General features: G+C 61.9%; 3 protein-coding genes and 1 long non-coding RNA gene across 11 annotated transcripts; 3 read left to right on the top strand and 1 right to left on the bottom strand.

The window, feature by feature from the left end:
* The first annotated feature begins 673 nt into the window (after positions 1–673).
* Positions 674–3,826, top strand: FKBP2 (FKBP prolyl isomerase 2). 8 transcript variants are annotated; one of them, XM_033205782.1, is made up of 6 exons: positions 674–850; positions 2,103–2,277; positions 2,908–3,020; positions 3,160–3,206; positions 3,547–3,582; positions 3,673–3,826. In XM_033205782.1, exons 2-6 carry the CDS (start codon positions 2,107–2,109, stop codon positions 3,732–3,734), a joined length of 429 nt encoding a protein of 142 aa, XP_033061673.1. In that variant the 5' UTR covers positions 674–850; positions 2,103–2,106; the 3' UTR covers positions 3,735–3,826. The 8 variants fall into 8 exon arrangements, with proteins under 8 accessions (XP_033061673.1, XP_033061672.1, XP_033061678.1 ...); XM_033205781.1 differs by having other exon boundaries at positions 2,076–2,277; XM_033205787.1 differs by having other exon boundaries at positions 846–956.
* On the top strand, positions 967–2,186 carry LOC117080610 (translation initiation factor IF-2). The gene is made up of 2 exons (XM_033205776.1): positions 967–1,932; positions 2,103–2,186. The coding sequence occupies exon 1, from the start codon at positions 999–1,001 to the stop codon at positions 1,794–1,796; it is 798 nt and encodes a 265-aa protein (XP_033061667.1). The 5' UTR covers positions 967–998; the 3' UTR covers positions 1,797–1,932; positions 2,103–2,186.
* A 343-nt stretch (positions 3,827–4,169) lies between the features above and the next one.
* Positions 4,170–7,176, bottom strand: PPP1R14B (protein phosphatase 1 regulatory inhibitor subunit 14B). Its single transcript, XM_033205777.1, is given in 6 exon segments — positions 4,170–4,510; positions 4,616–4,648; positions 4,890–4,973; positions 6,080–6,243; positions 6,246–6,360; positions 6,362–7,176. Coding segments are annotated over 6 exon segments (594 nt in total). The 5' UTR covers positions 6,491–7,176; the 3' UTR covers positions 4,170–4,441.
* On the top strand, positions 6,791–7,877 carry LOC117080614. Its single transcript, XR_004435906.1, has 2 exons — positions 6,791–6,916; positions 7,616–7,877. It is a non-coding gene; the product is annotated as an uncharacterized LOC117080614 (long non-coding RNA).
* Positions 7,878–10,158: the final 2,281 nt, after the last annotated feature.

The raw sequence follows: 10,158 nt of genomic DNA, 5'->3' as shown, positions 1-10,158 counted from the left end.
TCATGATTGTCTTCCCTTTACAATTGAAGAAATAGGCTCAGAAAGGCTAATTGGCCGGGGGATTTGACCTCAAATCAGCTGTCTCCCTAACCTTCAACCTAGGTTTAGCTGCCTCTCAACCGCAGGTTCATTACTTCAGTTGACAGATGTTTGGTGGCTGCTGGGGCACCTGAAAATAAGTCTGGTGGGGAAACAGGCCCAGCCAGATCATTCCAGTCATGAGTCACACAGCCCAGGTGCACAGGTAGAGGGTAAGCCTGGCTCCTGGGAGAGAGACGTGGGCGGGAGCATGGGCTGGAAGCCAGGGCTTGGCACTGAACATCATCTCGGTCCTGCAGGGATCCCGTGGGCTGGGTGTCATCAAGCCCGTGTTACACGCCTGTGTTGGATGACAAATTCCACCAAGCACACAGCCGACCCGTAATTCAAACCTGAGGGTCACTGTGAAGCCCAGGCTCTTTCCACAGCGACTGAGGGCTGTGGGCTATGATGAGGCCTGGGAAAACGAGTGCTGTGGGAGAGGCTGGAGGCTACTTGAAATGGCGCCTCAAGACCCCCTCCGGGAACCCACGCCGGCCTGACCTTACTATCACCTCGGCCGGAAGTGCCTTCTGCCTTTTCGGAAGTCACTTTCACCTAACCGCACAGACTACCGCTCCGCCGGAAGTGACGCAGGCAGCGCCGTTGTGGGGGCGGGGCTCGGGAAAGACCCGCGCCAGCGGGCGTGTGGCCGCGGGTTTCGCACGGCCCAATGAGGGAGGGCGGCGTGGCCCGGCCTGGTAGCGACAAGGACGCGCCTGCGCAGAGGCGGCAGCACCACCGGGGTTGACTCCGGGGGCGCGGCGAGGAGGTGAGCGGGGGCCACAGCCCGGGCTGGGGGGAGCCGGGGTGCAAGAGGGCAGGCTGGATCAGGCCGGGCAGGAGCGGACCGGGCTCCGAGTGTCAACGAGAGCTAGGTGACGAGGAAATTGGGGGTTGGGGGCCGGAGCTGTCCGGAGATGCCGCAGGGGGAGGGTTCTCACGCCGCACGGGGCGGAGCCCTGGGACTCGGGGCGGGACGTGGAACCGGGACGGGTGGGTCCTCCGAGCTGGTGCCAGTGGAAGGCGGAGCCCGGCGGCAGGGGGCGGAGCTAGGAAGGTCGGGGGACGGAGCCTGGCTCTTGAAGGAGGAGCTGGAGGAGGTGAAAGGCGGAGCCTCGGGGTCGGAAGCGGAGGGGGACGGAGCGCAGGTGCTGGGGGCGGGGCTTCAACCGGTGAGTGGCGTGGCTACGGCTCCGGAAAAAGGGTCTAGTTCTGTCGAAGGCGGGGCTGCAGGCCCAGGGGCGGCACCGCGTCCTTCGAAGGGCGGTGCCAAGGAGTCAAGGGAGGAGCCCGGCCCGAGTAATGGCCCCGGGCGTCCTCGCGGGGGTGGTCTCCGTGGTGGCCGGGCTTGGGGACGTGGTAGGCCGAGAACTCCACCGGGAGAGGTGGTGTGGGTGGAGCGGGCTCGGCGGCCAGCAGACACAGGGCCAGTCTGGGTGCCCCGGAGACCCCCAAGGGCTCAGAGTTGGGGCGGCGCCCCGGGTGGAGGCACAGGACCAGGCTGGGGGATATCTCCCGAGGACCCGGGCTCCTCGGAGCCACCCAGCGGGGATGTGTGGGTGCCTCGGGGCCGGCCCCCGGCAGCGGCCGCAGAGGTGTGGGTGTGCTGGGCCGGGGGCAGCTGGGTGTGGCGTGAGTGGGACCGACCAGTCGGGGCAACTGCAGTGCAGCCAGATAGGGTCTGGACTTTACGCAAAGGGACAGGCGGGAACTGAAGAGCGGAGGTGGGGACCGGGAGGGAGGGAAGGTATGGGGGTGAGCAAAGGGGCGGGGCCCTGGCTGCTGTGGCCTCCCCTGACCCCCTCCCCCCGCTGCTGGGGTCCTCGGCCAAGCCCCCTTCTCACTGGACTGGTAAGTGTGGCCCCGGAGCCCGGGGGAGAGGGCGGTGACCCGGGACAAAGGGGATTCCCCGGGGCAAGCAAGATACAGTGGTGGTGGAACCCTTCTGTTACCTACCCGTGTTCCATATTCTCCCTGCCCTCCGCCACTTTCAGTCGGTCGGTCGGGGTCTGTGCCCACAGAAACATGAGGCTGAGCTGGGTCCGGGTCCTGACAGTACTGTCCATCTGCCTGAGCGCCGTGGCCACGGCCACGGGGGCCGAGGGCAAAAGGAAGCTGCAGATCGGGGTCAAGAAGCGGGTGGACCACTGTCCCATCAAATCGCGTAAAGGGGATGTCCTGCACATGCACTACACGGTGAGTGGGATGGGCGGGCCTTTTGGGAGTGGATGGGGCTTCCGAGGACCGGAAAGTGCTTGGGAGTCTGGTTCTCCATCAGCCAGGTAGATGACCTTGGGCTAGTCCCCTCTCCCCTCTAAGCTAGTTTCCATGGTTCTGCCTTGCCCTTGCCTACTGCCCAGGTGGGCACCAGCAGGCAGTGACAGTATACTGTGAGCTGCCCAAGGCTCTGTGCTCTTAAAGAACTATGACCAGCCGGGCACAGTGGCTCACCCCAGTAATCCCAGCACTTTGGGAGGCCGAGGCAGGTGATCACCTGAGGTCAGGAATTTGAGACCAGCTTGGCCTCATGATGAAATTTTCTCTACTGAAAATACAAAATTAGCCGGGCGTGGTGGCAGGCGCCTATAATCCCAGCTACTTGGGAGGCTGAGGTGGGAGAATTGGTTGAACCCGGGAGGCAGAGGCTGCAGTGAGGCGAGATCATGCCACTGCACTCCAGCCATGGCAACAAGAGACTCCATCTCAAAAAACAAAAAGGACTGACCACCAGTGCTGTGGGGGCCAGCTTGATGGGGAAAGCAGCTGAGGGAGGGGGTTGTCAGGGGTGGTCCCCTCTTCCTCACTGGCCTTCTCATGGTCCCACAGGGGAAGCTGGAAGATGGGACAGAGTTTGACAGCAGCCTGCCCCAGAACCAGCCCTTTGTCTTCTCCCTTGGCACAGGCCAGGTCATCAAGGGCTGGGACCAGGGGCTGCTGGGGTGAGTCATAGGGGAATGGGCTTGGGAGCGGGGTCGTGCATGGCCACCGCCCAGGAGGTAAGCTGTGGGAGGCAAGCCCCAAGAATACAAGACAGGGGCCCTGGGTGCTGCCATGGGCTGAGCATGTGTCTTCCTGCAGGATGTGTGAGGGAGAGAAGCGCAAGCTGGTGATCCCGTCTGAGCTGGGTAAGAGGCCCCTCCTGAGGGTGCAGAGCAGGTTGGGGTGTGTGACTGGGAAGGGTGAAAGCTGCTTCAGCCTTTCATTGGTCTTCACCATATCCATTCATTACAATACATGCCTTCTCCAAGTCTGGTTGTCTAGCAGTGAGTACAGGGCAAGATCCTTGAAGCACTCAGCTGTAGCGGCCCAACTCTGCCCTTGCCAGGCCTTTGGCACCCCCTTCCCATCTCCATTATCCTTCTCCATTTCTGGCCTTCTTGCTGAGAGGGGCAGAACACCCTCCCTTTGCCCAAGCTGGAAGGGAGCTTGGCCATCACTGACTGTTTCTTTGTGCATCTTCAACAGGGTATGGAGAGCGGGGAGCTCCCCCAAAGATTCCAGGTAGTAAACCTTTTGCTGCCCCCATCACCTGCAGCCAGCCCACCTCCCTGTGGCCCTGGTTGGCCTTTTGACTCCCCTTCTCCCCTACAGGTGGTGCAACCCTGGTGTTCGAGGTGGAGCTGCTCAAAATCGAGCGACGATCTGAGCTGTAACCAGACTGGGGAAGGGTAGGGGGAGAGGCCCCCATCAGGGACCAGACTGTTCCGGGGGGAAAAAAAAACAAAAAAAACCCTTAAAAGCCCAAGGAGTAAGCCTGTGTGTGTTTGTGGGCCCCGAGAGACTCAGAGACCTCAGCTCCGGCATACCCCACCACCTTCTCTTTTCCTGACTGTGGAGCCTTGGGGATCTAGGCTCAATGAACATGGTGGCCCTTGCCCAGAGAAAAAGGAGTGTTCCTGCCTGCCAGCAGCAATAGCACTGCTCCCCACAGCTCCCCAGCCACTTCCAGCTCCTGGTCTGGGAGCTAGCACTGCATTATCGTCATGGCTACATGGCCCTCAGGAAGGCCTGTGGTCACCTGGGGAGAAGCTGAGCTGGCAGAAGTCACAGAGCAGGGTGCCCCCTAAGAGACCAGCCGAGCCTGTTAGCTGCACCAAAGGCATCTCCTAGCTTTATTAACGGGCCCGCGCTGCAGAGTCAATATAAAAACACAAAAAGTCCCATCAGTTTAATAACAATAAAAAACCCCAAAAGTGGAAAACTGAGGGGGCAAGGGAAGAGACCCCTGGGCCAGGGGCACGAGGAGCCCTGCTCATGGCACCAGGCCTGGCCGCAGGGTCCCCCGGTATTGCTGTTGCTACGAGGTCGGGGGGGCAGCGATTGTCCTGTGGGAGCCACCGTTCGCCTGGGTCGGGGACCCTCACTTCTTCTGGGGTGTGCTCAGCTTCTGCATGCCCCGGATCTTGTCCAGCAGGCCAGAGATGAAGGCCTGGGTGGGAGGATAAACATTAAGGAGACCAAACCCCTAGACGACAGGAGCCAGGCTCCCCTCACCCCACTCCCCGCCCCCCCCAGCCCCGGGGAAATCTCTTACCTCTGTGGGTTTGTAACAGTCAACCAGCAGCTCCTAGCAGGGGATAGGGGAGGAAGGATAAGTGAGTCCTCGGGAGTGGGGGCCTGGAGCTCACCTTTACTGACTTCCAAGGGACTGGGGCCACCCTGAGGCACAGGAGATGCCACAACCACGTCACAGCTAGGCATTGGCCCCATTCCGCTGAGGCAGGAGCTGAGGCTTGAGGGCCTGGCTCCACAGCCTCGCTTTCCCAGGGCAGTGCCTCAGGCAACCCTCTGCCCCTCAGCCCCCTCACCTTGACCCTGGCAGCCCGGGCATCATCACTCTCCATGTCCAGAAGCTCATCCACATCAATCTCCAGTTCTGGGATCTCTTCTTCCTGGGGTGGGGGTGGGGGAGGAGGGAGAGACATGGGCCTGAGTTGGAGAGGGGTTGAGGCCCCTGCCTACCTCTAAGGAACCCGGCCCTCTGCCCAGCAGATACAACGGCAGCTGCTCTGAGGAGGAAAACAGATCAGGCCCGTGCCAAGGCAAACTGCCCAAAGCGGGGTGGGGGGGAGCTTCCTGTCCCTGCCAGTGGGCACCGGGGGTGCCAGACAAGGCCAGACATCCAGGGCTGGGGACCTTGGGCCGGGAACCCAGCAGATGTGTCTCCCCAACATCCGGGCCCCCCATCTCACCAGAGCACCGGTGGGTGCAGCTGTCCCAGCTTATCATACCCCCTCCCCTCCCCCAAACACCTGTCACAGCTCCCCGGGAGCAAGGAGGAAGTGAAGGCTGAGGGGTCACTGGGAAGGACCCAGGCCTGGCAAAGAGGAAACAAAGAGCCCATGCTTTGGTGAGGGAGGGGGTGCCCACCACCCTGCCCCACCCTCCCCAGGAAGCCCCTATCCTGTTTGTAGTCAGCTGCATTCCAGGGCTGGGCTAGGGTAGGCAGGCAGCACCGGGCAAGCCCACTCCTCCACCCTGCCCCCCGGGGCCTGAGTCACCGTCTGAACAACCAGGGAGTCATGGGGGTGGAGAAGCAGAGCCCAGAAAGCGGGCTAGCCTGCACGCACGCCAAGATGGAGCTCCAGGCTAGCCCACAGAACAGCGCAGCCCCAGTCGCCTAACAGACCAGCGCCGTGTAACCACAGTCTAAGCCACTGGGCACTAGGCGGTGAGACCTCCTGCCGCTGCCAGCCCAGACTAGCCCCCTTGCCTCTTGCCCAAGGCCCAGACCACCCCTTGAGGTTTCTGGAGGACACTAAGCTGGACCTGGGGAGTGGCATAATGGGGGCCAGGGTCCGAGGCAGCGGAGAAGATAGAAGTGACTTAGGTCAAAGAAGAAAGAGTATATATTGGGGGCAGGGAGTGCAGAGGGGAGGGGAGCGCGCAGGGAAGTAGAGCGCCCTTTGACTCCGGTGACAGGCAAGCTCATAGTGGGGCTCCCAGGCGGACCGGCTCGAGACCGATTTTGGGGTGTCGGCGCGGGGTGGGAACACACCTGGCAGTCGTAGAGGCGCGTAAGCTGCTCCAGGATCCACTCCTCTAGGTTGAGGCGCTTCCGTAGTTCCTTGCGGTCATACTTGACGGTGACCTTCCCTTGGCGCCTCACTGGGCCCTCATCGTCCGCGCCACCCGGGCCCTCTCCTGCGGCCCCGGGGGGCTCTGAAAGTAGACGCGTGGTCCTGGGCCGCCACTGCCCGGCCCGGGGGCCGGGGCCGCCAACGCCGCGCCCCCCGCCGTGCCGCTGTCCGCCATGGCGGCCGCCGGGGCCACGTGCGCGCGTTGGGCCCCTCCCTGCGCCGCCGCCTCCGGGACGCCCGCCGGCTGGCTCGGGTTAGCTCGCCGGCTCAGCTCCGCGCGGCTCCGCGGCGAGGGCGGCGGCGGGGGCGCCCGGGGGCAGCTGCAGCATGCGGAGCCCCCGGGCCTGGCCTGGCCGCGCCCCGCCCCCTCCCCGCCGATCCGCCCGCCCTTTGTCCCCCGCGGCCGCCGCCCGAGCTGCCGCCGCCGAAGCGCTTTCTCTGTCTAGCTCTTCCTCCGCCCCCCGACCACACCCCCTTAAAGGGCCAGCCCCTCTACGGGCCCCTCTCCCCTACTCCGCCCCCAGGCAGGGGTAGGGGAGGGTCTATTCGGCAGGGGGTGGCCTAGCTGTCCGTATCACCCCCAAATGCAACCTTCCAGTCCCAAACCCAGGCGTTCTAAGCGCTCAGGACGACGATTTGCGCTCATGCCAGGACCCTGGTCCTCATTGGACCCTTCCTCATTCTATCCTCATTGAGGCCATCTGAGAATAGGAGCCATCTGAGAATGCAGGGGAGTGGACATCATGTGCAGACAGGTAGTCTGGTGAGGAGACGCTGCGGTCCCCGATGTTCAGGTCCTCCAGCCCTCGGCCAGCGAGGGGCAAACGGGCTGCTCCGCACGGACCGACACGTGGACTGGACTCCCGGGAAAGTAGGAGTGGAGAAGGCGGGCAGGAGCTGTCCGGGTCCCTAGACTCTGACTAGCAGGTCCCACGCCCCCAACGGAGGAAGCCGGGGCTGGGGGGTGAGCGGTGGCACCCGGCCGGGCCAAACGGCCGACCCCGGGCAGCCACCGCCCACCGGCAAGATGGCGCGGGGCTCGGGCTTGTGGGAAACGGAGTCCGCGCCCGGCACCGCCCCTCCCCCGCTGTGCGGCCAGGCCGGGAAGCGCAAAGTTGTTTGGGGCCTCCTCTGCGCCCCGCGACCCGTGTGTGCACAGAGGAGGAAACTAAGGCGCAAAGAGCTGGGCAGTGCGGGGGCCGGGACTCATAATAATAAAGGCGATAATCGCGGCTGCCCCTACAAGCGTGCGTCCGGACCGCCGCCCAGTCTGCTCCGCCGAGAGGGGGCCGTGCCGGGGCTTCCGCACCCCAGCCCTGCGGCTCCTCGGTCCTTCACGTAGCCCTGGCTTACCTCCTATAAGTGGACGGCGCATCCCGTTCCCTCCTCTATTTGATTTTCTGCATCTTTAAATGGCCTCATTCATTCGTTTATTGTCTGTCTCCCACTTTTAGATTGTGAGTTCCGCGGGGCTGAGCCCTGCTTGGACATGGCCTGCTGGTGCCACGGGGCTTGAATGGTCTTCAAATCCACTGCTATTAGGCACATTATCTGGTTCCCGCTGAACCCCAGCACCTAGAACTATGTCACACTCATAGTAGGTCGCCGCATTGGTTGAACAAATGATTTTGAAAGAATGAATGGCTTCCTCTGTGCCTGCATTTCCTCAGAAGGTTGTAACAAAGATTAAATAGGAAAATTCGTGGAAAGTTCAATTACTACACCACAGAGGTTAATTAAGTCGCACTTCTAGATAAAACGGGAGATGAGACTTTGAACCCAGGCTGTGTAGCTCAAACCCCCTGACACGAAGTCTACTCAACCTTCTCGCCTCCCTGTAGACACCACCCAGTAAGGCTGCGCAGCTCCTGGGGGATGTTTCTGTGGAAGGCAGGCTCACCTTGTGCCATCCCAAACAGGGTCTTGGATCTGAGAGGCAATGTTTCTGCTCCAGCCCCTCACAGACACTCTTTGGATGTTGTGGGGGGAAGCCCTCTGCAGTGGGTGGGGTTCAGAGATGGATTGGGATTGGCCCTGGGGTCACACAGCTGGGGCTGCATCCAAACTCCAGCCCAGGACGTTGGGCTCCTCCTTTGCCCTACAGTCAGAGAGAAGAGACAAAGAGAAGACTGAGGCTGGGCATTGTAAGGGCGATGGGCTCACAGGGCTCAGTTCAGGGAAGGGTAGAATGAGCTGACCCCTCCCCTTCTTGTTCCCCTCCTCTGACCTCAGCCTCCCTTCAGCCAGTCTGGGACCCGAGGAAGGGCTGACCCTCGCTCTTGCGGATTAGACAGGATCCTCCCTCTCCACCGGGAGGCCCGTCTGTGGCCTGGCCTCCTGCCCTAAGCCTGGCCTGACAGGAGGATCACTTGACCCCAGTCCAAATTTCCCACCACACCCCACCAGGCCAGGCCAGCTTCCTCTGAACCCAAGCATTGTTTGCACCTTGCGGGTGCACACGGATTAAAGGGGAAAACCCTCAAGCAGCCCCTAATGCCCAACAACTTCTGTGGAGGTGGGGCCTGCGGGCCATGAGGACCTCCAGCCCTAGCTCTGCCCCCAAGATGCTGTGACCCTGAGCACTGACCTTTCTGTCTGTCCTCCCTCAGGGTTGGTGTGAAGGTCTCCGGCTATGTCCACAGGTCAGGCATTCTTCCTGACTCTCCCTCTTTCCCCCTCCTGTGCCATGCCCAGGCACACCCAGATTCCTGTCCAGTTCCCATGGCTATCCACCCAAGATGACTTGGTGCAGGTGGGCATGCTGGCCTGGCACCTGCTTGGAAGCTGGGCCACAGAACCTTAGTCTTGGGGTAGAAGAACTGGGTTCAAATCCTGGCTCTGCCCCATGGGCCGGGAGGCTGCTTTGCAAGTGATTTACCTGCCCAGAGCCTCTTCACGGGGCTTGCAGTCCTGACCTCTTGTGGTTGGGACCCGTGCCCAGCCCTGGCCCTCCTGCCTGAGCCCTACTGGGACTGGAGTGTACCACTGCTCCTCCTCCTTCTAGCCTCAGGCTGTGGCCTCCTCGGCCCTACCCTCCCAGGGCCCCAGCCCCCCCTCCATTAGAGTGCATCATTGAAGCAGAGGCTCTGGGGAGGGTCCTGTGGGTCAAGACCGCTCCTTAATCAAGGGTCGAGTCCGGAAAGGCTTCCTGCCTTCACCATTACTGCCTGCTGAGAAACCCTATTACCGTTACCAAGGATGGAAGTGTCTGGGAAGGAAGGAGCCCTGTAATGGGGACTACCCTGGCCTCCAGAGACACAGGGTTGGGGGAGGAGAGAGGCTTAAGCCCAGGAAACAGGTGCCTATCCTGTTTTTTCCCCCAAGGAGCTGCCGCCCAATGCTTCTCTAAAGTACCCTTGCCCAAGGCCTAGGGCCCACAGCTGAGACTCCCTAAGCTAAGGCCTTGGCTCCAGGCTTTGCTAGCCCTGGCACAGGCTGGAGGTTCCCCTGCCCCAGAGGTGACCTATGCCCTTTGCTCCCTCCCTGGTGTCCCCACAGCTTCCAGCCACTCATGTCAAGTTGGCATCTCCCACCCATTTGCTTATGTATCTAACAACCTTTAGGTTCTGGACAAGGTGACTGAGGCACCTAGAGAGACTAGGTTCTGCCACTAGCAAGAGGCTGCTAGCAAGAGCCGGACTTGAACTCCAGCCTGTGAGGGCAGAGGCCAAGCTCCACCTGGCATGGCTCTGTTTTCCCAATGAGGTCTAGAGGCTCCTGGGCCTCAGGAAGTGGGAGGGTTGAAATCCTCCTAAGAAGCCGTGTGACCTTGGGCAAGTCCCTTCCCCTCTCTGGGCCTCAAGTGGAGATCGTAATCACACCCCACAAGGCCAGGGCTGAGAGCTAGGAGATCTGCTAGGTTAGAGTCGATGGAGAACTTGGTGGGGTGTGGAGGAAGGCGAGGGCCAGGCAGGGCTCCTTGTGGGGGTCTCAGAGCCTGGGGCAAAGGGGCCTGCAGGGGAGCGCCTCCTCCACTGACCCCTCCTCCCCCAGAGCC

Source organism: Trachypithecus francoisi, unplaced genomic scaffold (assembly GCF_009764315.1).
Source record: "Trachypithecus francoisi isolate TF-2019V2 unplaced genomic scaffold, Tfra_2.0 Lachesis_group8, whole genome shotgun sequence".
Classification (NCBI taxonomy): Eukaryota; Metazoa; Chordata; class Mammalia; order Primates; family Cercopithecidae; genus Trachypithecus; species Trachypithecus francoisi.
The sequence above is the reverse complement of the archived record's forward strand: the minus strand, read 5'-3'. Positions and strand labels throughout refer to the sequence as shown.